This window comes from Lycorma delicatula, chromosome 4 (genome assembly GCF_047948215.1).
Source record: "Lycorma delicatula isolate Av1 chromosome 4, ASM4794821v1, whole genome shotgun sequence".
NCBI classification, from domain to species: domain Eukaryota; kingdom Metazoa; phylum Arthropoda; class Insecta; order Hemiptera; family Fulgoridae; genus Lycorma; species Lycorma delicatula.
This window is the reverse complement of record NC_134458.1, coordinates 205,766,675-205,791,534: the sequence shown is the minus strand read 5'-3', so window position 1 is coordinate 205,791,534 and position 24,860 is coordinate 205,766,675. Positions and strand designations below refer to the sequence as shown.

At 32.6% G+C, this 24,860-nt stretch overlaps 1 protein-coding gene across 3 annotated transcripts in view; it reads left to right on the top strand.

Annotated features, from left to right (window-relative positions):
- The first annotated feature begins 10,608 nt into the window (after positions 1-10,608).
- LOC142323011 (TLC domain-containing protein 2-like) overlaps positions 10,609-24,860 on the top strand; it is a 34,664-nt gene continuing 20,412 nt past the window's right edge. For all 3 annotated transcript variants that reach the window (XM_075362109.1, XM_075362110.1, XM_075362111.1), the window contains exons 1-2: positions 10,609-10,918; positions 16,788-16,870. In XM_075362109.1, the coding sequence (XP_075218224.1) occupies positions 10,701-10,918; positions 16,788-16,870 (301 nt within the window). In that variant the 5' untranslated portion in view covers positions 10,609-10,700. The remainder of the gene's footprint in view (positions 10,919-16,787; positions 16,871-24,860) is intronic.

Genomic DNA, 24,860 nt, shown 5'->3' with positions numbered 1-24,860 from the left:
TAAAAATAGTATTTCTGTTACCAATAAAAGGAAATTCTGGGCATCTTATTAGACAAGTTCTCATGGGATGATCAATTTGATTTCATTTGTAAAAAAATCAAACAGTACTGATTTGCTTTGAAGCGTCTTAATAAAATGCTACACCTGCAATCATTGTTAAATATTTATTATATCTGTGTATATTTCAGTCTTAAATATGTCATTTCTTGGGACTCACTTAAAAAAGAAGAACAAGCTTTTAAGATACAAAAGTGGGCTGCCATATCATTATCTAATTTAGAAAATTAAAAAGGTTAAATTACCTGCGCGTGCGCGTGTGTGTGTGTGTGTGTAAAATAACCACCAAAAACAGTAACAGAATCTAAAAAACTAATACCAAAAGTCGACTTTCACAGGATTCTGCATCATCAGTCGGTAAAAAAATACATCAAACAAAAAATAAATAAATGAAAACTAAAAATTTAGGAAACAAACCCTAATAACCACAGAACTTGAACAACACAACTCAACTGGAATGATAATAAATTTAAAACGTCACGCAACAATGTTTATAAACACTGTTGCCAACTGCTACAACCAACTATTTCCTTAATTAAATCATCTTAAAAAAAAAGCATATATATATTTCTTGGGACATATTTATTGGAAATATATATGAATGGGCAATCTTTGCTAAAATGTAGTCACTTATTCTTAAAAATATAACAATATCCACCCCTACCAAACCAGACAAGTGGAACTGTTTTCATATAACTCAACACAATATTTCAGTTAACAACAAAGGCTTATGCTTTCGGTGTCATTTTTTAAATTACCAAACAATTTGAAAAATCTTCCACTAATTTATTTGAAGTTCAATTAAAACATCTTCTTTTATGTAAACAATATTATTCTGTGGGTGAATTTTTAAATAATATTAATTAAAAACAAAATTTAAAAAAAACATAATTTATTTGCATCCCATTCATGTACATAAATGTTTGCTCAAAACAATTTTCACATAAGAATTCTAAACTGAATTATTTTGTAGTAATTTTTATGTTTAATATATTTACCTTAACATTATTTCTTGTGTTTATGTTTAAGTAATTAATATGAACTTTAAACACATCTATTATTTATTTTTTTTCTTAAAGTCAGTAATTATAAGACTCATATTCTTCTGTACATATACACAGAATATAATTAGTACATATATACATATGGTTAATAGAGCAAATAATTACACACAATATAATAAAAATAAAAGTAAATTAAACAAAGAAGCAGATATAAAACAAATTACTAAACAATGGTTAATAATGTTTCTTTAACTGATAATATATACAAAAAACAAATTTCAAAAATTAATACCACAACTCTTATACCTATAAATGATACACAAAAAATCGACATTTAACTCAACTTATATCTAAAATATCAAAATTAACTTATATTTAAAATATTTATACATTGACAATGTAATTGAAAATATAATTAATATTTATAATAAAAGTAAATTTAACCCAACATACAAGACAAACAATCATATAATAAAATATTTAAAAAATAACAAACACTGACTTATATAATTCATGCGGAATTTATAAAATAAAATGCAATGATTGTGACCATATAGGTCTTTTCAAACTAGATTTTTAGAACACATTAGAAATTATAAAAATGGTAAATTGGGTTTATCTAATGTTGCTGACCACCTTATTAATAACAAACATTCTGTATCTGACATTTGGACAAATTTGAAAATAGTGAGAATCAAGAAATTTAATTTAAATAATAATAGTAAAAGTTTGGACATTTTGGAGAAATTTTATATATTTAAGTACAAAAGAATTGCCAACTTGATCAACTCTCAGACAGGATATGAAGATGACGCTTACACTCTTATAAAAGCAGCAACAGACGGCAGCATGTTTTTAGATACAAAAAGATATAATCAAAATGTATATAAATAATTTCAAATCCACTCAGTAATGTAACACTGGTTGGCCAGGCTATATGGTAAACATTTTCTAATTATTTTATTTTTAAATTTAATTTTTAATTCTTAATTGACGTCATATTTAAATATATGTAGTTATTTTATTTAATTGATTTCATGTTTTGTATATATGATAGTAATTTTAACCCTTTGCACACTTGGTGGCCTACTGTCATTTCTACACCAGCTCTAAGTTGATTCTTTGTTGAAACTTTGTCTTCTCAGGTCGGATGGGCCACCACCATTTCCATGTCAGCCCGGAGAAGTTTTTATTTGTTTTTTCCCCGAGGTCGGATGGGCCACCATTGGTGACCACTAATGATTTCTAAATTTCTGGTGGCCCATCTGACCTGAGAGACAACCCTTAAAACACCCATCAGTTGGCAAAGGGTTAATAATTTTAATCTTTTAATTTTTATTCTAAAAAAAAAAAAAAAAATGTTATGTTTGATATGTAATTTTATATAATATATATACAGCTGATGATACGGAATACTGCAAAGTGCTATTGTAATGAAGAAAAGAAAAAAAAAGGTGTCATTTCATTTACTTTGTAGTTCTGTACTTGGGTTGTTCAAGTTGGTTTTTGATTACAAAAAATACCATTATTATTTATCTTCTACTTTGCTTTTATATTTATAATATTTCTTACATTGACATGATCTATATAATGTATTATTATGTAGCGATCAGAATAAAAGATTTATTTACAATTGGCTGATTTGTTTTAATATTATCTGTAACCAAAATATGAGAAACTGAATTTTTTAATAAAATTTCAAATCCAGAAATATAGGGGCATGCTACGAAAACTATGTTGCTATCGTACTTATGAAAAATGTTAAAATTTGCTATTTAATTTCTATTATCTCCAGAACATAAGGCAATTGTCAGGACGCCTGGCCTGGATCTTCTGCCTAATATGGTTAGCAAGGTGGTGGCTTGGGCTGAGCCAGAGGTATTTTTAGAGATATACAACGCCTGTCTTAAAGTGACAGTTTTTCCTGGTAGATGGAAGCGTCAGTGGCTGGTGCTAGTTCCTAAACCGGGGAGGGATTTGACGCTTCCCTCCTTGTACCAGTCGCTGGCAATGATCGATGCGCTAGCGAAAGTGCTGGAACATATGCTTCAGCAAAGGATAGTTGGTGTACTGGAAGAGCAGGGTGGGCTCTCTCCGAATCAGTATGGATTTCGCAGAGGTAAGTCTACCCTTGATGCTGTGGCTGCTGCCTGCGACTTGGCGGGAAGAGCCTTGAGGAGAGGTGATTGTAGGATCTGCATCCTTGTCACATTGGATGTACAAAACATGTTTAATTGCATCCACCACTCAGCAATAATGGGAGCAATGGAGGACCTACGTGTCCCTTCTTACCTGCAACAGATGATGCGAAATTACCTCATTGGACATGATCTTTAGACTGCATGATGGGTATGTTGAGAAGAACATTGATTGAGGGGGCCACAGGGGTCGGTCCTTGGATCAACCCTCTGAAACATGGCTTATAATGGAGTGTTTTGGGTTGTTCCCTCACAGTTGATTAAATTATTTGGCTACACTGATGATATAACGTTGCTAGTGGAGGCAGAAACAAGGTATGAGGCTGTAGGCAAGATAACTAAGTCATATATAAGGATTAGTGAGTGGATGGCTGAGGTAGGACTGGAGTTGACTCCTGAAAAGACGGAGATGGTGGTGATCTCTGCCACCAGAAGGAGGCCAACTTTACATCTGATCCTTGATAGCAGAGAAATTGTGTTTCAGGTGGCCATAAAATATTTGTGAAATTGGGTTGGTGCCAAACTAAGATTTAGTGCTCACGTACTCTGGGCTTGTTTGTGAGAAGGCAGAGAAAAGCCTTCTCTGATGAAGGCAGAGAAGGCTTTTAAAAGCCAAGAGGCTTATTACTAGCCTACTCCCAAATACAAGAGGGTTCACCCAACATAGGAGGAAACTGCTTACTGGTGTGGTCTATTCAGCCCTACTATATGGCGCTGAGTTATGGGTGGGCATTATTAGATTTGCCAGTACAGGGGTAAATTGGTATCCATCCACAGGAGGTGTTGCATCAGAATAGCAGCCGCCTATAGTGTCCAGGAAGGTGGTTGAGGTGATTGCTGGATTCCTGTCTGTAGACTTGATGATAATACAGCGTAGCAGAACTAGGCAACTGAGAACACTCCCATTAGAGGAAAGAAGTGCTCTGCTGAAGAACTAGAAGAAGAGATCGCACAAACATGGCAGGAGCGGTGGGACCAGGCCACGAAGGGTATGTGGACCCACCGCCTTATTGGGGACATCAGGGGGTGGTGTCAGAGGACCCATGGTAGGCTGAGTTTTGAGTTAACACAATTCCTGGTGGGTCATGGAGGATTCAGGTCTTATTTGTATAGATTCGGGCTTGACCTATCCGAAAATTGTCTGAAGTGCAAGGTGGAAGAGACCCCCCCAACATATATTATTTCTGTGCCCGTGATTCACCATAGAGCATAGAGAGATGCTCGGCAACCTGAGACGTGAGCACATGTTTCGCCCTGAAGATACCCTACGCATCCTATTACAAGGTGAGGCACAGTGGAAAGATTCATCAGGATGGTCATGAAGAAGCTACATTTATATGAGGAGTCCCGCAGAGGAGAATGGCGCCAGAGGGCGCAGAGGGGGTAGACAGACAGTTTCTTGGCTGAGTGCCTAGGGGGTCCCCCATATGTGTGGGGGTCGCCTGGGTGCGATGAGGCCAAGTACACTCTACTCATGTGTCTGATGGTGGCCACTGGTAAGTGGTGTGACTATTTCAGATTTCTGTCTTGACTGCTGTGTAGGTGTGTATCGCATGGGTGTTGTGGATGTTAGAAGCTTTGTCCTGTTTACTGCAGGGTTCTTGTGCAATGTTGTTGTTGGTGTTTGTATTTGATGTGTTGCTTCCAGTGGTGTTGTTTGTGTGGTGTGTGACATTTGTTGGTTTGTTATAACTGTGTGTGTGGGCGATTCCCCCTTCTGATGAAATGTTTTTATAAGCAGACCCAGGAAGGTGAGTAGCCAGGGGTGGAGGTTTAGTCGGTAGTGTGCAGGTACACATATGCCCTTGGTTATAACTGGTGGAACCTATTAGCAAGCCCGACACTGCTTAGGTGCCTGTAAATGGGGTTCCTCCACCTCTTTAAAAAAAAAAGAACACAAGGCCCAGATTTTGATAAAAATGTCATGTTCTTGAACAGTGCTTGTATCAGCTATAACAGACTGCAAATTTTAGGCAAGTCTTGTTCTCAGAATATCACTATTCAGAAGTTCTGTTGTAAAATACAATGTATTATAATATAGAAAACAGTTTTCAACTAATTTTAATGATTTTTTTTTTATAAATTTGTGCCTAAATTTTAAAATGATTAAATACTAAATGATTCACTTAAAGAACTAATTTAGTATCAAATTTTTCCACGGAATTATGAATGGCAATTCTAATAATACTTGGCTTTAAAAGGTAGGGAACCCCTACCTTTAAAATAAAGTAATCAAATTAGGTATCTGACTATTTTTGTTCATTTAATACAAGGCATATTCAGAAAGTAAGAGCCGTCGGCTTATATTTAAATATTAGTGGGTCTGAACACAGTTTCACGCATGTAGGGCCATCTATCGGCTATTTAAGAAGCCACTGCAATTTTTGTGATTCAGTAGTCATTTGTCTGCCGGTGAATGCAGATAGTAATGTCCTCAACAATCGTTTCTCCCGCCAGCTGTGAAGTGCGCGGAATTTTTCGATGACCGCATATGTGAATGACGAAGAGCGGAGTGGCAGGTCCAGTATTCATACCAACGAAATCGTTGAACAAGTGAACCGAAAACTGCGATGTGATCGGCAATTGACGACTAGTGCTCTAGCTGATGAATTTCCGTGTGTTGAACGCACCTCTACACGATTGTCACAGATAAGCTCGGATATCACAAATTGTCAGACCGTGTGGGAGTTCCTTGATGCGGTTGCTTTGTTCAACCGACATCAGTTGTTTACCTAAGGGGAAAGACTCCTACCGCACTGCTGTGGGAAGCTAACCTAGAGATATATGTGGCTGATCACCAGCCAATTAAGACTCCAAGAGCTTTAATATGGTGGATAGGTGCTTGCTGGCATTCAACGACCTAGATGTGGCAGCGAATTGCTGTGCTTGCGAATTTATGGATGTCATATATATTTTTAGTAGTTGACGGGGTGAGCCTACCCATTTTAGCAAATATATGACAAGTGACCGGTTGGGACACGAAGCCGGTGGCGTATGGCACCGCGCTTAGTCCGCTCACGCTGTTAGATAAGCTCTAGGAGCTATTTAGGATATTGGTCGCTAAACTTTTACGAGGTTCAGTAGCTGTTTGTGGCACAGGCATTGGTCGTATGCTTCAGGGCGACCGAAAGGGTTGGTAGCGGGAGAAATACCAAGCAAACAAAAAAAATAAATACTAAATTGTGTCCAGGCGTTTAATTGTTAGCAGGCGTTCCTGGAGACTCTGTTTCCAGATGCTCCGCAGGGTGAAGCAGAAGTCGGCTTCAGAGCGGGTGAGACACCATTCTCTGGCGTGCGGGCTGTGGATCCTGGAGATATAGACCGAGTGGTTTCTCGAATGGCACTGAGAAAGACACCGGGGATTGACCAACTTGACCTGGATATTTTCTATCATCTGCTGCCTGTCATAAGAGAGCCGCTTGGCAGGTTGTTCTCGGGGTGCTTTAGCTGGGGCTGCTTTCTGGCTTGCTGGAAGGTAGGTTTGGTGAGGGTGCTCTTAAAATCAGGAAAGGATTCTAGTGAGGTCAATAGTTATTGACCCATCAGCCTCTTGCTGGTTATCGGTAAGTTGCTGGAAAGGATGGTTGTGGAATGACTCTGGGAAAACATCGATATGAACTGTTTTCTAAATCGAGGCCAGTATGGCTTCATGAAAAGGGTTGGCACCGAGGATTGAATCTTAAATGGTCGTGCCGAGGTGCAAAGCGCCGACAGCAAATATGTTTTGGCAATATTTATTGACAAATAGGCAGCATTATTTCTTAGGAAATAACCAAACAGCCCTTACTTTATGAGTATGCCTCATATTTATATGCTGGATGATGTTTATCAGAGTGATTTCTGTTGGTATTTGTATGAGCTAGCATATTTTTTGTATGAAACAAAAAAAAAGTGTTGTTTTGAAAATATAAAAAAATCATTAGAAACTCCTCTCAAAATATACTGCAAGAAAAATATCTGAAATATTTCATTCCATAGTTGTTCTCAGTTACAAGATACTATTCACCTAATACTGAAGTTACTTAAATAAATTTGTAGATGAAAATCTTCCTCGAAGTAGAATAAATCCAGTGTTAAAAAAAATGATTCATATTGGGAGCTAATCAATCATTAAATTGTGAGCTATTTTCTCAGACATTTAAAAAAATAATGTTTATGTTAAAATTAGTGTTAATATTAATAATAATTTAAAACATAAATATTTTTGTCACCAATTATTATGGACAAAAGTAAAATAAATTTAAAACTCTAAACAGCTCACTTTCAGACCAGATAGCATTCCTCCTTCAAAGTATTTTATGGGACTAATTATGTAGGTCCTTCAGTGGACTTTTAATGAAAGTGGAACTTTTTTTAAAAGCAGCAGTCTTAAAAATATTAAGGAACCTCCATTAAGTATTTGAGTAACATATTACATTTACATTGTATTGTCTTATTTACTATGTTTTTTGCCTAGTTTAATCTTGTTTTTTATATTTTTAAAATACACTGATATCTTGGTTTAATGTGCTGAGTAAAATGTGAATGTTTTGGTTAATATTTACGACATTGTGTTTGAAAATATGTTCCATTGGTTGTAGTGCATAAATGTATATGCCTGATGTAGTGTTTAAAGCAATCAGTGAAGTTTAATTCACATATTCCAGGGTGGTTGTTGTGTTTGTGTCATATTCCAAACCACAATCTATATTCTTGTGCACATAGTTGTAGTTTTGAAAGTGATACAGTAATTTTTTTGCTGAAAGTATTGGCAATTTTTGTATGATTATTGGCTGATGTATTGTATATTTTTTATTTTGTTCCTTACTTTATGTAGTATGTGTGTCCATATAAGTGGATTTGAGGACATCAATGTGGCCACATTATTATATTGGGTTCTTCAGTATACACTTCCTAATATGCTCATTTTTGTCAGCTAACAACAACATTTAAGAATTCAACATCATAAAAAGTTAGTCAATAACAATTTTGTATTGCACTTATCTGCACATAATCTCTTCTTAAACATTAAATCCTCAATAAAATACAGTTATTTGTTTTATAATTAGTATAGAACTTAATCACAATAATAATATACCATAAGCCATTTTCCTTAAAACATTATTTAACTTTAACTTTGTCAAACACATACTCAATTGCACATACATAATGATGCCAAGAAATGCACATAAAATAACAGGATCAATAGTGGGATATTAAAATGTTTCTGTTTAGTATATAGTAGAACTATTGAATAGAAAAAACATTGAACTAAATACTTGTGGGTGACTTTTTGAACCATTTATTCCAACTTTGATTAAACATAGGACAGAAGGGGTGAATGTAGCCAGAGGCTAACATAGTAAGACATTAAAAAATAATTTATGCCCTGGATAATTAAATTTATTATGTTTACTTCTTGTGCCGTAATCATGCATTAGTAAAATTTTATAATTTGTATACAATGGTTTATATGATTCAAGTTTCTTATAACCCAAAAAATATTTATTTTTTTCATCTGAAATATTGCATTAGCTATAGGAGAATTAACTCAATACAACACAATATTTTGGGTTGATGTTTATGTTAATATAATAATATTTTAGTTCAGTACTAGTTACATGATGATCAAATTTATTCTATGATCAAGTAATATTTCATTATGATCAAATTGGTATCAGCCATTATTAACAACAATCTCAGGAAATTTTATACAATGTGACACTATCTTGAAAGATCTTTGATAAAGTAGCTAGCTGTACAATCATTTTTCACATTTTTAGTGAAGAAATCTACTATCTTCATTTTTGTTGGATTAATCACTAGACAATTTGTACTAAACCATAACTTTATTGAATTTATAAATCAATCAATTTCTTCTTTAATACTGGCTATAGTTATATATTTAAAAACATCAGCATAAATGATAAAATTATTATTATGAAATTAGTTGGCAATCAATAATGCAAATCATTAATAATAAAAGCTTCAAAATAGTTAACAGGACAGACATCTGCATTAACCAGCAAAAACTTAATACAAATTACAGCACTGTTGGAAGGGGCCTATTTATTAATTAGAATTAATTAGGTTTAACAAAGTAACCTTTATATCATATTAATGTAATGTTTGAATCAATAAATTTCAAAATGATTTTTTATCATAGGTAAAACTATCCACCATTAACATATACCAAAATTAATAGCCACCCCAGGCATCAGTAATTAGATCAAATTATCTCGGTACCTTCAGGACAAAGATTCTCCTGAACCCAACTTATGTTCTGTCATAATACCCTTTCTATAATATGAGAGAAAACTTATTATTTTCATAAACTGTTGATGTAGAAGACGAGACAGAAATCAGATGATAACTAATTTGACATCATATTGAGATATCCTTTTTCATAACTGGATGCTTATATTAAATTTAAAAGTGTAAGAAAATAGCCAAGGCCATAAAAAACAATTGTGTTAGATCAAAGGTTAGACATAGATTTCAGGTGTGCTTTTTTAAAAACAAATAAGGAACTTCAAGACCAACATTTTGTTATATATTTAGTGCTCATTGTAATACTACTAATAATGCAGGAGACTTTGTAGTGGTAGATTAAAATCCCTAAGCATTAATTTGAAATAAATTCTTGATTCAAGAAAAAGTTCTTTTGAGCTTAACTTATCTTCTACAATTAATATCTTATAATGGTGTTCATGATACAGTGTGTTGAAGATAAATTTAATTTTACTGAGACGTCGCCTCTTCTAATTGTTCAGTAAAAAATTCCTTTTTGGATAAATAGGTTAATAAGTCTGGAAATTCATCACTTTCAAACTTTGGAGAATCGGATAATGGGGAAACTTGAGAAAACAGCACATTTACGAATACAGATACTGATCATAGTTTTTTTTACCTACAATCCAAAAATAAAAATGTTCTCGTTTAATATTTTCTAAAATTTAAAAATAATTAAAACTAAAGGTTCTCTTAAGTTCCAAAGCCATTTATGTAGTTTTTAAGTTCAGTATGAAATAATGATTCCTGGGGAAGAGTAGTGTGCAAGAAGAAAATTAAAAATACTTAATCCGGTGAAGTTTGGCAACTTTACCTATTACCAACGGGCTTACTATTACTGTGATGCCCGCTCGTTCATAACAAAAAAAAATTATTTTCATGAAAGTGATACAAAAACTCATTTGGAACTAATTTGCTTGATTTAATTTAACTTTGTTAAATTAGAAATTTCAAAATTAAAATCTGATAATTACACACGAATGAATTTTTGCATTAAAAAGAAATCTAAATTAACATACAAATGGAAAAGCTTATTTCACGCTTCGTTCTTCATTGTTGACAGCTGATGCTTAGTTCAAAGATGTCTGGAATGTAGGGGTAGAAGATATAACCTCAATAGCGTTAAGAATTATTTATTTTTGCGCATGTAGTGTCAAATATCTATTAGAAAATGAGTTCTGTTAACAATTTCCAAAATATATATGACATTAATATCGGTTATATTGTAGCATTCCTAAGTTTTTTGTTATTTTTTTCAAACAGTATTTGGGTGCTGAGTGCAATCGTCCCTACCAATGCTAGGAAAAGCAAGCATCAAGAATGGAAATGGAGAAATATAGCGAATTCTCTCGTGCATTCTATTATAACTGGTTGCGGAGCGTGCATTTAGTAAGTATTTGTTGTAATATGGTTGTTTTAAAATACATGCTATTCAAAATATCAGATTAAATTATTATTACACGATGTACGCTATACATATCAATTTGAAGAAAAATTCGTGATGGATGTCATTGTTTAGTATATTCACGTATTTTAAATAGGTGCAGTTATGTTCTTTGTAATAGAATACATCCATAATGTATACAAGAAATAAATGTATATAGATATTATTTAATTAAATTTTTTCGGAGACCATTTAGAATTGTTTGTGGTTAATAACATAAAATCACATTTTATGAGAAATTAATTTTCTCATAAGAAAATAAGATTCTCATCTTAGTTAATATTATTATAATGTAATGTAGTACAGAATAATTAAATTTGCTAAAATTACTTACGTTCTGTAGGTTTACGGAAATATTTTTATTGGAAAAATGTTTCCAGTAAGCTTTTGTTTTGTTCCTTTACCAGTGGTGTTTAGGTTACTGATAGTGGTGACTTTTGTATTGGTTTTATAAAAGCCTTAATTATCTAGTCAAGTAGTGTACTTGATCTATGTTGCCTTTGTTTATTTAACATGTTTGTTTTGTAAAGTATATTTAATTAGTAATATATATATATTTTTTTTTCTTTTTTTTATACAGTTGCTGTGTTTAATGCTTGGCTGAAGAGAATTTTGCTGTTAAGATTATTTGCAGCAATTTCCATTTTTTTGTTCTTTTTGCCCAAACCTGCAGTTTCAGTCTTTTAACTCTTATTTTATTTTATTTATCTTTCTGGTTGTTGTGAAAGTGGCATAGTAATATTTTTTAGTATTATTGAAATATTAGAATTTTGATTGAATTCTGGTTGATTATTGTTAGTGTATTACTTTCAGCCAAGCTTACCAGTGTACTTAAATAATTTACATAAGGTTGGAAGTGTGTTACATTTTTAATGTAATAAATAGTGATCAAAAAGGTCAATTGGAAAATGCTTTTGTGCGGTTGCTTTTATTGATAATGAGGTAATAAACTTGTAATGTTTCATATGATTTTTTTATTTATTTCTGACAAGGCATATATATATATATATATTTTTTTTACTCTAATTATTGATACACAACCAACTGAAAGAGCCAATCAGCAGACATTTTATTGGTTTGGGATCACAGGAGATGTGTCAACCCTGTAAAATTTTGTTTGATTGTAGACTAAGAGCAATTAATATATAAATATTTTTGAAATCGTCCAAAAACAACCTTCAGACATTTTGATCGGTTCTAGATTTGTGGTCATTGATAAATAAACAGCTGCTTGCAAATTGGTTTTTAACGTTTTTTGTTTGTTTTGACCTCCCTCTATGACTCCTTGAATGAGACCCTCTATGAATGAGACCTTGCTGATTGTGAGGGTGCTTGCTCAGTGATACAGAGTAGCTGAACCGAAGGTGCAACCATGTTGGAGAGGTATCTGTTGAGAGCCAGACAAGGGATGATTCCTGAAAGAGGGCAGCAGCTGTTTTGGTTGTTAAGGGCGTAGGTTAGGAGAACTTAAACGGCCATGTCAGCATCACTCAATCTTCTGAGTACTGTACAGCTGAAGGCAATGGAAAACTACAGCTGCTTTTTTTCCAAGAAAATGTAACTCTCTGCATTATCATGTAATAAAGATGGAAGCGCTTTCCTTTGTAAAATATTTAGGTGGTAAATTGGATCTCCTGGTGGGGACTACTAAGGAAGGGGTCACTGGAAAATTAAAAAATGGCATCTTACGAATCTGAGCGTGGAATGTTAGAAAAAAAGGTTGTTTGTATGTTAAAAAGGTTGATAAGTTAGAAAATTTAAAGAGGGAAATGGGTAGATTAAATGTAGATGTGGTAGGAATTAGCGAGGTTCGGTGGAAAGAGGAAAATGACTTTTGGTCAGGTGATTTTAGAATAATTAACTCAGCTTCAGATAAAGGGCAGGCAGGAGTAGGTTTTGTAATAAACAAGAAGATAAGGAAGAGAGTAGAGTATCTCAAAATGCATAGCGATAAAATCATTGTAATAGGATAAAATCAAAAACTAAGTTGACAATGATTGTTAACATCTTTATGTCTACAGGTGCCCATGATTATAATGAGGTATAGTGTGTATAAGAAGAAATTGACGAAGTAATTAAACACATAAAAGGAGATGAAAATTTACTAATAGTTGGAGATTGGAATGCAAGCATTGGAAAAGGCAAGGAAAGAAATATAGTGGGTGAATACGGGCTGGGAAAAAAGAATGAACGAGGGGGCCGACTTACAGAGTTTTGCACAAAGTACAATTTAGTAATTGCCAACACCCAGTTTAAGAATCATAATAGAAGAATATACACATGGAAAAAGCCAGGCGATACTGCAAGGAATCAGATAGATTATATCGTGGTTAAGCAAAGATTTAGAAATCAACTCATCGACTGCAAAACTTTCCCTGGTGCAGATATTGATAGCAACCATAATTTAGTGATAATGAAATGTAGATTGGGGTTTAAAAACCTGAAGAAAAGGTGTCAGATAAATCGGTGGAATTTGGAGAAGCTTGATGAAGAGGAGGTAAAGAAGATTTTTGAGGAGGACATCGCAAGAGGTCTGAGTAAAAATGATAAAGTAGAAAATGTAGAAGAAGAATGGGAGAATGTTAAAAAGAAAATTCTTAAATCAGCAGAAGCGAACTTAGGAGGAACAAAGAAAACTGGCAGAAAACCTTGGATTTCAGACGATATATTGCAGATGATGGATGAACGTAGAAAATATAAGAATAATACTAGTAATGAAGAAAGTAAAAGAAACTATTGACAGTTAAGAAATACTATAAACAGGAAGTGCAAACTAGCGAAAGAAGAGTGGATTAAAGAAAAGTGTTCAGAAGCGGAAAGAGAAATGAACATTGGTAAAATAGATAGTGCATACAGGAAGGTTACGGAAAATTTTGGGGTACATAAATTAAAATCTAATAATGTGTTAAACAAAGATAGTACACCAATTTCTAATAAGAAAGGCAAAGTCAATAGGTGGGTGGAATATATTGAAGAGTTATATGGAGGAAATGAATTAGAAAATGGTGTTATAGATGAAGAACAGGAAGTCGAAGAGGATGAAAGGGGAGAAACAATACTGATATATGAATTTAAGAGAGCATTAAAAGATTTGAATGGCAGGAAGGCTCCTGGAATAGACGGAATACCTGTAGAATTATTGTGCAGTGCAGGTGAGGAAGCGATTGATAGATTATACAAACTGGTGTGTAATATTTATGAAAAAGGGGAAGTTCCATCAGACTTCAAAAAAAGTGTTATAGTCATGATACCAATGAAAGCAGGAGCAGATAAATGTGAAGAATACAGAACAATTAGCTTAACTAGCCATGCATAAAAAATCTTAACTAGAATTCTGTACAGAAGAATTGAGAAGAGAGTGGAAGAAGTGTTTTTAGAAGACCAATTTGGTTTAAGAAAAAGTATAGGGACAAGGGAAGCAATTTTAGGCCTCAGATTAATATTAGAAGAAAGATTAAAGAAAAACTAACCAACATACTTGGCATTTATAGACCTAGAACAGGCATTCGAAAAATGTTGACTGAATAAAATGTTTAGCATTTTAAAAAAATTAGGGTTCAAATACAGATAGAAGAACGATTGCTAACATTTACAGGAACCAAACAGCAACAGTAATAATTGAAGAACTTAAGAAAGAACCCGTAATAAGAAAGGGAGTCTGACAAGGATGTTCCCTATCCCCATTACTTTTTAATCTTTACATAGAAATAGCAATTAATGATGTTAAAGAACTATTTAGATCCAGAGTAACAGTACAAGGTGAAAAGATAATGTTGTTACAATTTGCTGATGATATAGTAATTCTAGCTGAGAGTAAAAAGGATTTAGAAGAAACAATGAACGGCATGGATGAAGTCCTATGCAAGAAATACCGCATGAAAATAAGAACAGAACAAAAGTAATGAAATCTAGTAGAAATAATATAGATGGACTACTGAATATTAAAATAGGAAGAGAAAAGATTATGAAGGTAGAAGAATTTTGTTATTTGGGAAGTAGAATTACTAAAGATGGACGAAGCAGGAGCGATATAAAATGCCGAATAGCACAGGTGAAACTAGCCTTCAGTCAGAAATATAATTTGTTTACATCAAAAATTAAATTAAACGTCAAGAAAACATTTTTGAAAGTATATGTTTGGAGTATAGCGTTACATGGAAGTGAAACTTGGACGATCGGAGTGCCTGAGAAGAAAAGGTTAGAAGCTTTTGAAATGTGGTGCTATAGGAGAATGTTAAAAATCAAGGTGAGTGGATAAAGTGACAAATGAAGAGGTGTTGTGGCAAATCAATGAAGAAAGAAGCATTTGGAAAAAATAGTTAAAAGAAGAGACAGACTTACAGACCACATATGAAGGCATCATGGAATAGTCGCTTTTATATTAGAGGGTCAGGTAGAAGGAAAAAATTGTCCACACAAGCAACATTTGAAATATGTAAATCAAATTGTTAGGGATGTGGGAAGTAGAGGGTGTATCGAAATGAAACAACTAACACTAGATAGGGAATCTTTGAGAGCTGCATCAAACCAGTCAAACGACTGTAAACAAAAAAAAAAAATGTGGCAGACAAAAGTTATGTGTAATAAAGAATGGAAGATATTTTTTTAACGTTTACAACAAACAATATCTTGATTATTTATTATTAAATTATTTAATTAGTTAATGGCTCAGGTTATGTGTGGACCATATATGACAGTTGTTATTTATGTTTTAACACTCTTTCCAATCTTACATCCTTCTAATATTTCTTTATTCTAATTTAACTTTTATTTTACATTGAACTTTAATCTGTTTGACATGAATTTATTACAACAATGTTTAAAAAGTTAAACTGTGACATATTTTGAAATGAAACATAAACTACTAATGAAGTGTAATGCTAAATAATGCTCTAAAAGAGAAGTAAATGAAATAATGTAGAATTGAAAAAAAACAATGAAAATGGTTTTTAAAAATTCTATTTGGTTTTTTCTAACTCTACATAACTTTTCTGAGAATTTATATATTTCTGTGAGACAGATAGTTTGTATAATCACAAAATGTACAGATTGATTACAAACTAAATATACACTTTTGATAGCTTCTAAAAAATTAAACTTGTGTATGTAAATACAGTAAATGATTTGGTTTTACAGGGAATTTTTTTAAATGTTTATGTTGGTACTTGCTTTGCCGCTAATGTCACTGATTGATGTGTCATGTTACCAGTCTAGCAAGATGGCAGCTACTGCAGTACAGAAAGATTTTTGTGTGCTCGAATTAGCCAAAACAAACTCTTACTGTTGTCAGCAAAAAGTTTCAGAACAAAATATGGTAAATTACCACCAACACGAAAATCAATCTATGACTGGAATATACAGTTTCAAAACACAGGGAGTCGTGTAAACAGAAAAGTGCTGGAAGACCTCCTGTTCAGAAGAACAAATGGATTGTGTTCGTGATTTGTATCAACCAGGCAAATCAACTAGATCAGCAAGTTTAGAATTGCAAATTCCTTACCCAACTGTGTGGAAAATTCTGTGTAAACATTTGAAAATGAACTCTTATAAATTACAGTTTGTACAAAATTTAAATGTCAATGATAAAGTCTTACATTAGCATTTTTGTGTGGAGTTGCCTAATTTTCAGTGATGAATGTATGTTTAATATTAGTGGAAAGGTTAGTAGACATAATGCAAGAATATTGGGTACAGAAAATTCAAGAGAAAGTTTACAACATATACGTGATTTAATGTTAGTTTGTAGAATCACCTCAAATTATTAATTTATTTATAGAAAGATTTATTATTTATTATTTTTTTTTTTTTTTATAGTTTTTGGCAGTATCCAGAAATGGGTGAAAATCTTATTTATATTCAAAACTATGCTTCACATTTTTTGTTAGCTCTGTCTACAGGTAAGAGATAAACATAGCACTTATTACTTATTTTATACACAGGTGATTCCAAATTGCATGGCAATCTCTCAGGAGATGATTCTATAGCCAAAAATAAGAAAAAAAGTTCACATAGTAAACATAAGTCAGAAAACATTTTGTTAGTGAGAACAGTACTAAAATTTTTGGTGTGCAAATAAAGGGGTAAATTTGATGCTTCCTTTAGGTTTTTGATTTAAGAAATTGAATAAAAGTTATCCCAGACCTCTGTCTCACTTAGGTTTTAAGAAAAATAGGATAAAACACGAAAAACTTTTGTCTGAAAATACTTTTTTTTTAAGTTTGGAATAAAATAATTTTGTTAATTTACCAATGATCAAATAAAAATTTCTAGTTAACTTTTTTAGAGTTTAATTCTGAGAAAATTGATGTCAATAACATGTATTAAAATTAAATAAATTTGAGAAGTTCAACCTTAATTAGGAGCAAAATACAAAAACTGGATTGGAAAAGTGATATGAATTTAAAGAGAACAATGTTCATACAAATGCAAAAAATTATAAAAATAAATTTAAAAGACACAAACTCCTTCAGAAAAAATTAAATTTTTTTTGTAGGTTGGCAATAACAGCTGATCAAAAATTAAGTTTGGTGTCTAGCATTTGAATATTCATTTGACCGGTGTTTGCTGTTATTGTTCGGTCAGTTATTCACAATGGGCGACACCATAAATTTGTTTTCGTTTGGAGAGCTGGTGGACAATGGTGAGGTAAATAAAAATGGATTGGTTACTGTGTGTGAATATTGGGGAAATTATCCAGATAGAAGAATACTGGATTGTAAAAAATTTGAGGATTTGGAGAGATGAGTTCGAGAAACGGATATCCTTAAACTACGATTTGATGCTGGTAGTGAACACTTAGTGTGAAATGATAATTACTGATGATTCCTGTTTTATAAGAAATGGCATTGTAAATTGTTGAAACACTCACACTTGGGCAGAAGAAAATCCCCTTGAGACTGCTACAAGTCATTTCCACCGCAGTTTTTCATTTAATGCGTGGTGAGGTCTTCTCGGTGATAATCTCATAGACCCTTTTTTCTTACTGCTAAGGCTCAGATGAGAGCAGTACTTGCATTTTTTGCAAACAAATTTGGTGGAACTCTTGAAAGATATTCCACTTGCAGATAGAGTGCAGATGTGGTTTTTCAGTGATGGTCCACCTGCTCACTACTGTCTGATGTGATGAATCGTTTAAATAGCACATTTAATAAGCCATGAATAGATCGAAACAAACCAGTAAATTGGCCACCTTGATCTCCCAATTTCATGCTAGCAGACTTTTGCTCTGGGGTTGGATGAAGTTGTTAGTCTGTTCTGCTCATATTGGCACACAAAAAGAATTAAGACATTGTGTATGGAAACTGAAGCTTCTATTAGGAATAATAATGGTCCTATTAGATGTGTCCGGCTAGCATGGATCCGCCAAGCTGAACTATGCATTGAACAGAATGATAGCCAATTGATCAACTGCTTTGAAGAAATGTTTGCAGCTTTATCAAGTACCCATTTTGTTATTTAATAATTTTTAGAAAAAAAACTAAAAAATATGAGATTTTTATTTTTTTAAATCTATTTTTTATTCATTTTTTCTGTTATTGTTAAATTTTCTATTTGTTTTCATTTACATTATGTTCAAACATTGATGAAAATTGTTCTGTTTAAATTCATATCACTTTTCCGATCCAATTTGTGTGTTTTGTTTCTAATTAAAGTTTAACTTCTCAAATTTGTGTTTTAATAGACGTTATTTACTTAAATTTCCTCAGAATTAAATTGGGTACGAAGTTAACTAGAAATTTTTATTTATTTATTGGTAAATTAAAAAATTTATTTTTTTCCATACCTAAAAAAGTGAATTTTCCAACAAAACCTTTTCGTGTTTTACCCAGTTTTCTTGAAATGTAATTAAGATAGAGGTCTGGAGCCACTTTTATTCAATTTCTTAGATCAAAATCCATATGGAAGCACCAAATTTAGCCCTCAATTTGTACCCCAAGAATTTTTGTATGGTGTAATTTAAAAGAGTGAGCAGTAAACATGGCTAAATGTTCCACGAGCCAGAAGTTGCTTACGAACAGTTTTCTTCTGACCTATGTTTATATGAACTTTTTTCTTATTTTTGAATCATCTCCCAAGAGATTGTCGTGCAATTTGAAATCAAATCCATCTTGTGTATATTAGTAAAATATGCTTGCATAATTTCAAGAGTGTGTACTTATTAATTTCCTTCTCCCTTAGAATTATTTTATAATAGTAAAATAAAATGTATATATCTTAAACATAAATTTAACACTTATGTATTGCTCTTTTTCAAAATGTAAAAATGACAACCATTTTCAATACCCAAACAATATTTAGATAGAAGATAAAATGTCTATATAGACAACAGAAAATTAATAATTTAACATTAAAAAAGTAGTCTCTAACCACAAGATCCAGGAGTTGGCATTTAGGCACACTACTATTTTGGCACCAGGATAATTATGGGTAATATTTTATTACATAATTTCTATCTATTTCCTCATATCTCAAAACCGGATATATACCATGGTATACAAAAACTTTAGGGCATTTACCTGCATACATCCTTTATCATTTACCATGTACACAAATTTTCTTTAGCAAGTTATTACCATACACATTTGCATATAATGCATTACACTATGAAAAATGTATTAAAATCATATTTTAAACAAGATCCTCTATTTAATTGAAAAATTGGTACAAATTAGTCTTAGATGCCATTAGGTCCCCTGTTCCATAGTGTTAGATATGATTACAGAGATTTACAAAGTTAAAGTCACCAACATTGCTAAAACAACCCTTATAAAAGAAACTGAATTACTGCTTTTAAGTTTTAAAAGCAGTAAATTTTTTAAAAATTGTGATTAAAATATGTTAATTATTCAATTTATAGAGTTTATTTATTCTTTTACTTCAACTCCATTTCTTTACTACTTACTACGTTGTTTTTATCTGTTTATCTGCTGATGTGATTATTAAATACAGCTTCCTTTCCTTCTCAAAGTATATATAATCAAGCCTGACCAGGATTCAAACCTAGTCAGGCTTTAAGTTAATGTTTCTGTTTTTGGATAACTTTTTTAAGTACCTACTTTTAAATGGTAGTTTATAGTTTGTAAATTCTAGTAATTCTGCTAGTATCCTGTTGTTAAACAATGGGAAAACTTGATAGTGCAATTGCACAATGAATTAAATCTTCAAAGGATTGTTGGTTAACAATAGGAAGCTCTCATGACTTTAGTAAGATTAAGTAAAATTAATAAATAAGTAAGTAATTAATGAATAATAATAAGTGGAAATTGTATGAAATATTTCTTTAGAATACACCCTCTACTTCCCACATCCCTAACAATTTGATTTACATATTTCAAATGTTGCTTGTGTGGACAATTTTTTCCTTCTACCTGACCCTCTAATATAAAAGCGACTATTCCATGATGCCTTCATATGTGGTCTGTAAGTCTGTCTCTTCTTTTAACTATTTTTTCCAAATGCTTCTTTCTTCATTGATTTGCCACAACACCTCTTCATTTGTCACTTTATCCACTCACCTTGATTTTTAACATTCTCCTATAGCACCACATTTCAAAAGCTTCTAACCTTTTCTTCTCAGGCACTCCGATCGTCCAAGTTTCACTTCCATGTAACGCTATACTCCAAACATATACTTTCAAAAATGTTTTCTTGACGTTTAATTTAATTTTTGATGTAAACAAATTATATTTCTGACTGAAGGCTAGTTTCACCTGTGCTATTCGGCATTTTATATCGCTCCTGCTTCGTCCATCTTTAGTAATTCTACTTCCCAAATAACAAAATTCTTCTACCTTCATAATCTTTTCTCTTCCTATTTTAATATTCAGTAGTCCATCTATATTATTTCTACTAGATTTCATTACTTTTGTTCTGTTCTTATTTTCATGCGGTATTTCTTGCATAGGACTTCATCCATGCCGTTCATTGTTTCTTCTAAATCCTTTTTACTCTCAGCTAGAATTACTATATCATCAGCAAATTGTAACAACATTATCTTTTCACCTTGTACTGTTACTCTGGATCTAAATAGTTCTTTAACATCATTAATTGCTATTTCTATGTAAAGATTAAAAAGTAATGGGGATAGGGAACATCCTTGTCAGACTCCCTTTCTTATTACGGGTTCTTTCTTAAGTTCTTCAATTATTACTGTTGCTGTTTGGTTCCTGTAAATGTTAGCAATCGTTCTTCTATCTGTATTTGAACCCTAATTTTTTTAAAATGCTAAACATTTTATTCAGTCAACATTTTTCGAATGCCTGTTCTAGGTCTATAAATGCCAAGTATGTTGGTTAGTTTTTCTTTAATCTTTCTTCTAATATTAATCTGAGGCCTAAAATTGCTTCCCTTGTCCCTATACTTTTTCTTAAACCAAATTGGTCTTCTAAAAACACTTCTTCCACTCTCTTCTCAATTCTTCTGTACAGAATTCTAGTTAAGATTTTTTATGCATGGCTAGTTAAGCTAATTGTTCTGTATTCTTCACATTTATCTGCTCCTGCTTTCATTGGTATCATGACTATAACACTTTTTTTGAAGTCTGATGGAACTTCCCCTTTTTCATAAATATTACACACCAGTTTGTATAATCTATCAATCGCTTCCTCACCTGCACTGCACAATAATTCTACAGGTATTCCGTCTATTCCAGGAGCCTTCCTGCCATTCAAATCTTTTAATGCTCTCTTAAATTCACATATCAGTATTGTTTCTCCCCTTTCATCCTCTTCGACTTCCTGTTCTTCATCTATAACACCATTTTCTAATTCATTTCCTCCATATAACTCTTCAATATATTCCACCCACCTATTGACTTTGCCTTTCTTATTAGAAATTGGTGTACTATCTTTGTTTAACACATTATTAGATTTTAATTTATGTACCCCAAAATTTTCCGTAACCTTCCTGTATGCACTATCTATTTTACCAATGTTCATTTCTCTTTCCGCTTCTGAACACTTTTCTTTAATCCACTCTTCTTTCGCTAGTTTGCACTTCCTGTTTATAGTATTTCTTAACTGTCAATAGTTTCTTTTACTTTCTTCATTACTAGTATTATTCTTATATTTTCTACGTTCATCCATCATCTGCAATATATCGTCTGAAATCCAAGGTTTTCTGCCAGTTTTCTTTGTTCCTCCTAAGTTCGCTTCTGCTGATTTAAGAATTTTCTTTTTAACATTCTCCCATTCTTCTTCTACATTTTCTACTTTATCATTTTTACTCAGACCTCTTGCGATGTCCTCCTCAAAAATCTTCTTTACCTCCTCTTCATCAAGCTTCTCCAAATTCCACCGATTTATCTGACACCTTTTCTTCAGGTTTTTAAACCCCAATCTACATTTCATTATCACTAAATTATGGTTGCTATCAATATCTGCTCCAGGGAAAGTTTTGCAGTCGATGAGTTGATTTCTAAATCTTTGCTTAACCACGATATAATCTATCTGATTCCTTGCAGTATCGCCTGGCTTTTTCCATGTGTATATTCTTCTATTATGATTCTTAAACTGGGTGTTGGCAATTACTAAATTGTACTTTGTGCAAAACTCTGTAAGTCGGCCCCCTCGTTCATTCTTTTTTCCCAGCCCGTATTCACCCACTATATTTCTTTCCTTGCCTTTTCCAATGCTTGCATTCCAATCTCCAACTATTAGTAAATTTTCATCTCCTTTTATGTGTTTAATTACTTCGTCAATTTCTTCTTATACACACTATACCTCATTATAATCATGGGCACCTGTAGACATAAAGATGTTAACAATCATTGTCAACTTAGTTTTTGATTTTATCCTATTACAATGATTCTATCGCTATGCATTTTGAGATACTCTACTCTCTTCCTTATCTTCTTGTTTATTACAAAACCTACTCCTGCCTGCCCTTTATCTGAAGCTGAGTTAATTATTCTAAAATCACCTGACCAAAAGTCATTTTCATCTTCCCACTGAACTTCACTAATTCCTACTACATCTACATTTATCCTATCCATTTCCCTCTTTAAATTTTCTAACCTACCAACCTTTTTAGACTTCTAACATTCCACGCCCTGACTTGTAGAATGTTATTTTTTAATTTTAAGAAACTTAAAAATAGTCCCCATCTCCGGGTGGGGACTACTAATAGTCCCCACCCGGAGATCCGAACGGGGGACTAGTTTACTTCCGGAATATTTTACCAAGGAAGGCTATCGTTGCTATTTAAAAATTCAGAGAGCTACATTTTCTTGAAAAAAAAGCAGCTGTAGTTTTCCATTGCTTTCAGCTGCGCAGTACTCAGAGGACTGAGTGACGTTAATATAGGCATTTAAGTCGTCCTGATCTACGCCCTTAACAACTACTGAAAGAGCTGCTGCCTTCTTTCGGGAATCATTCCTTAGTCTGGCTCCTAACAGATACCTCTTCGATATAGTTGCACCTTCGGTGCAGTTACTCTGTGTCACTGAGCACTCAAGCTCCCTCACCAACGGCAAGGTCTCATGATTCATAGAGGGAGCCACAAATTTTAAGATTTAATAAGTAATTATAGACATCATTCAAAAGAAAATAAATTCTGGCATGTTTATTTAATTCAGTCAGTTAAATCCTAAAAGAAATTTTATTTAGATGGTGCAAAGAAGAGATGACAGAAAAAAGTAAAATTGAAAGGAAATAGAAACTATCAAGAACTCAAAGTTTGGCTGATAGTTGAAGAGAATTTAGATGAACATTGTGAAAAACAGAGCTTCTGTTCTTCTGGTTAGGATATGAATTTTAATACAAAATTCAATTTATAAATAATTGATAAAATTCACAAATGTTAGCTCGTATTTATAATAATTTTCAGTCCATTTTTACTGAGCAGGTAGCAGCAGTGAACTTTCTGATTATAATACATCCCTGATTTTTTATTTTTTAATATAATAAAATTAAGCTTTTATTGCTTATTTTTGAATTAAATGACAGTATAAAAAACAATTTTTCATTTTAATTGTTGTTAAACATTTTTGTTTTTTATTATTAACTATTGTTAATATTAAATTAGAGAGTTTAACTTTTGCCCCCCTAAAAATTAGGTATTTTTAAAATATTATTTTTACTATTTTATTATATTGCTGATTTTATAAAATTTACTTATACGGCCAGGCAGTCAGTTTATTGATGCCGTTTTGCAGGGCGGTAGGAGAGGGTCCCTACTTTAAATCCAAAATGGCAGCTTCCAACTTTAGAGTCTCCAAATGAGCAGCTAGATGACAATTCGAGTAGGAATGACACATTTAAATCAGTGTTAACAAAAATTGACAGTAGTGAACCTTCAACCCCATCCTCCATTTCTCAACCACAGTTAAGAGTAAAAGAATTACAGGAGGCATTAGGATACATTGAAAAATTTTGTGATTATGTTACTGAAAATGATCCTGATCGAGAATGAAGTACAAAAGTTGTAAATGGACCGTTAGGTTATACGAAATGCTACAAGGTGGTGCTAGATCAGTTGCAACTGTTAGTAAAGCAGAGTAAACTGGACAGTTAATTTTAAGAACCAAAGCTGAACTAAATCACAAGTTTTTTTTTAAAATTCCTTATTGTATTTAGACTTATCTACATTTATTTTAAGGTTATTTTTTTAATAATACTGTGCTGTACTGTATTATGATTTTTCTTTTGTACTTTATTATATTTTTACTTTGTTTCTACAATACTCTACTGTATGTAATCATATTTACTGTACTGGATTCGATTTATATTCTATTAATTAAAGCATGTTTATCTAAATTGTGTAAAAATTCTGTGTCTTCTACCTGCGAAAAGAATTAAAAACTTAGCCTACTAAATATATACCCAGTACAGATACTATACTGTACAGTAATACAGTATTGTACTGTATACCTTTTTTGAGAAAACAGTT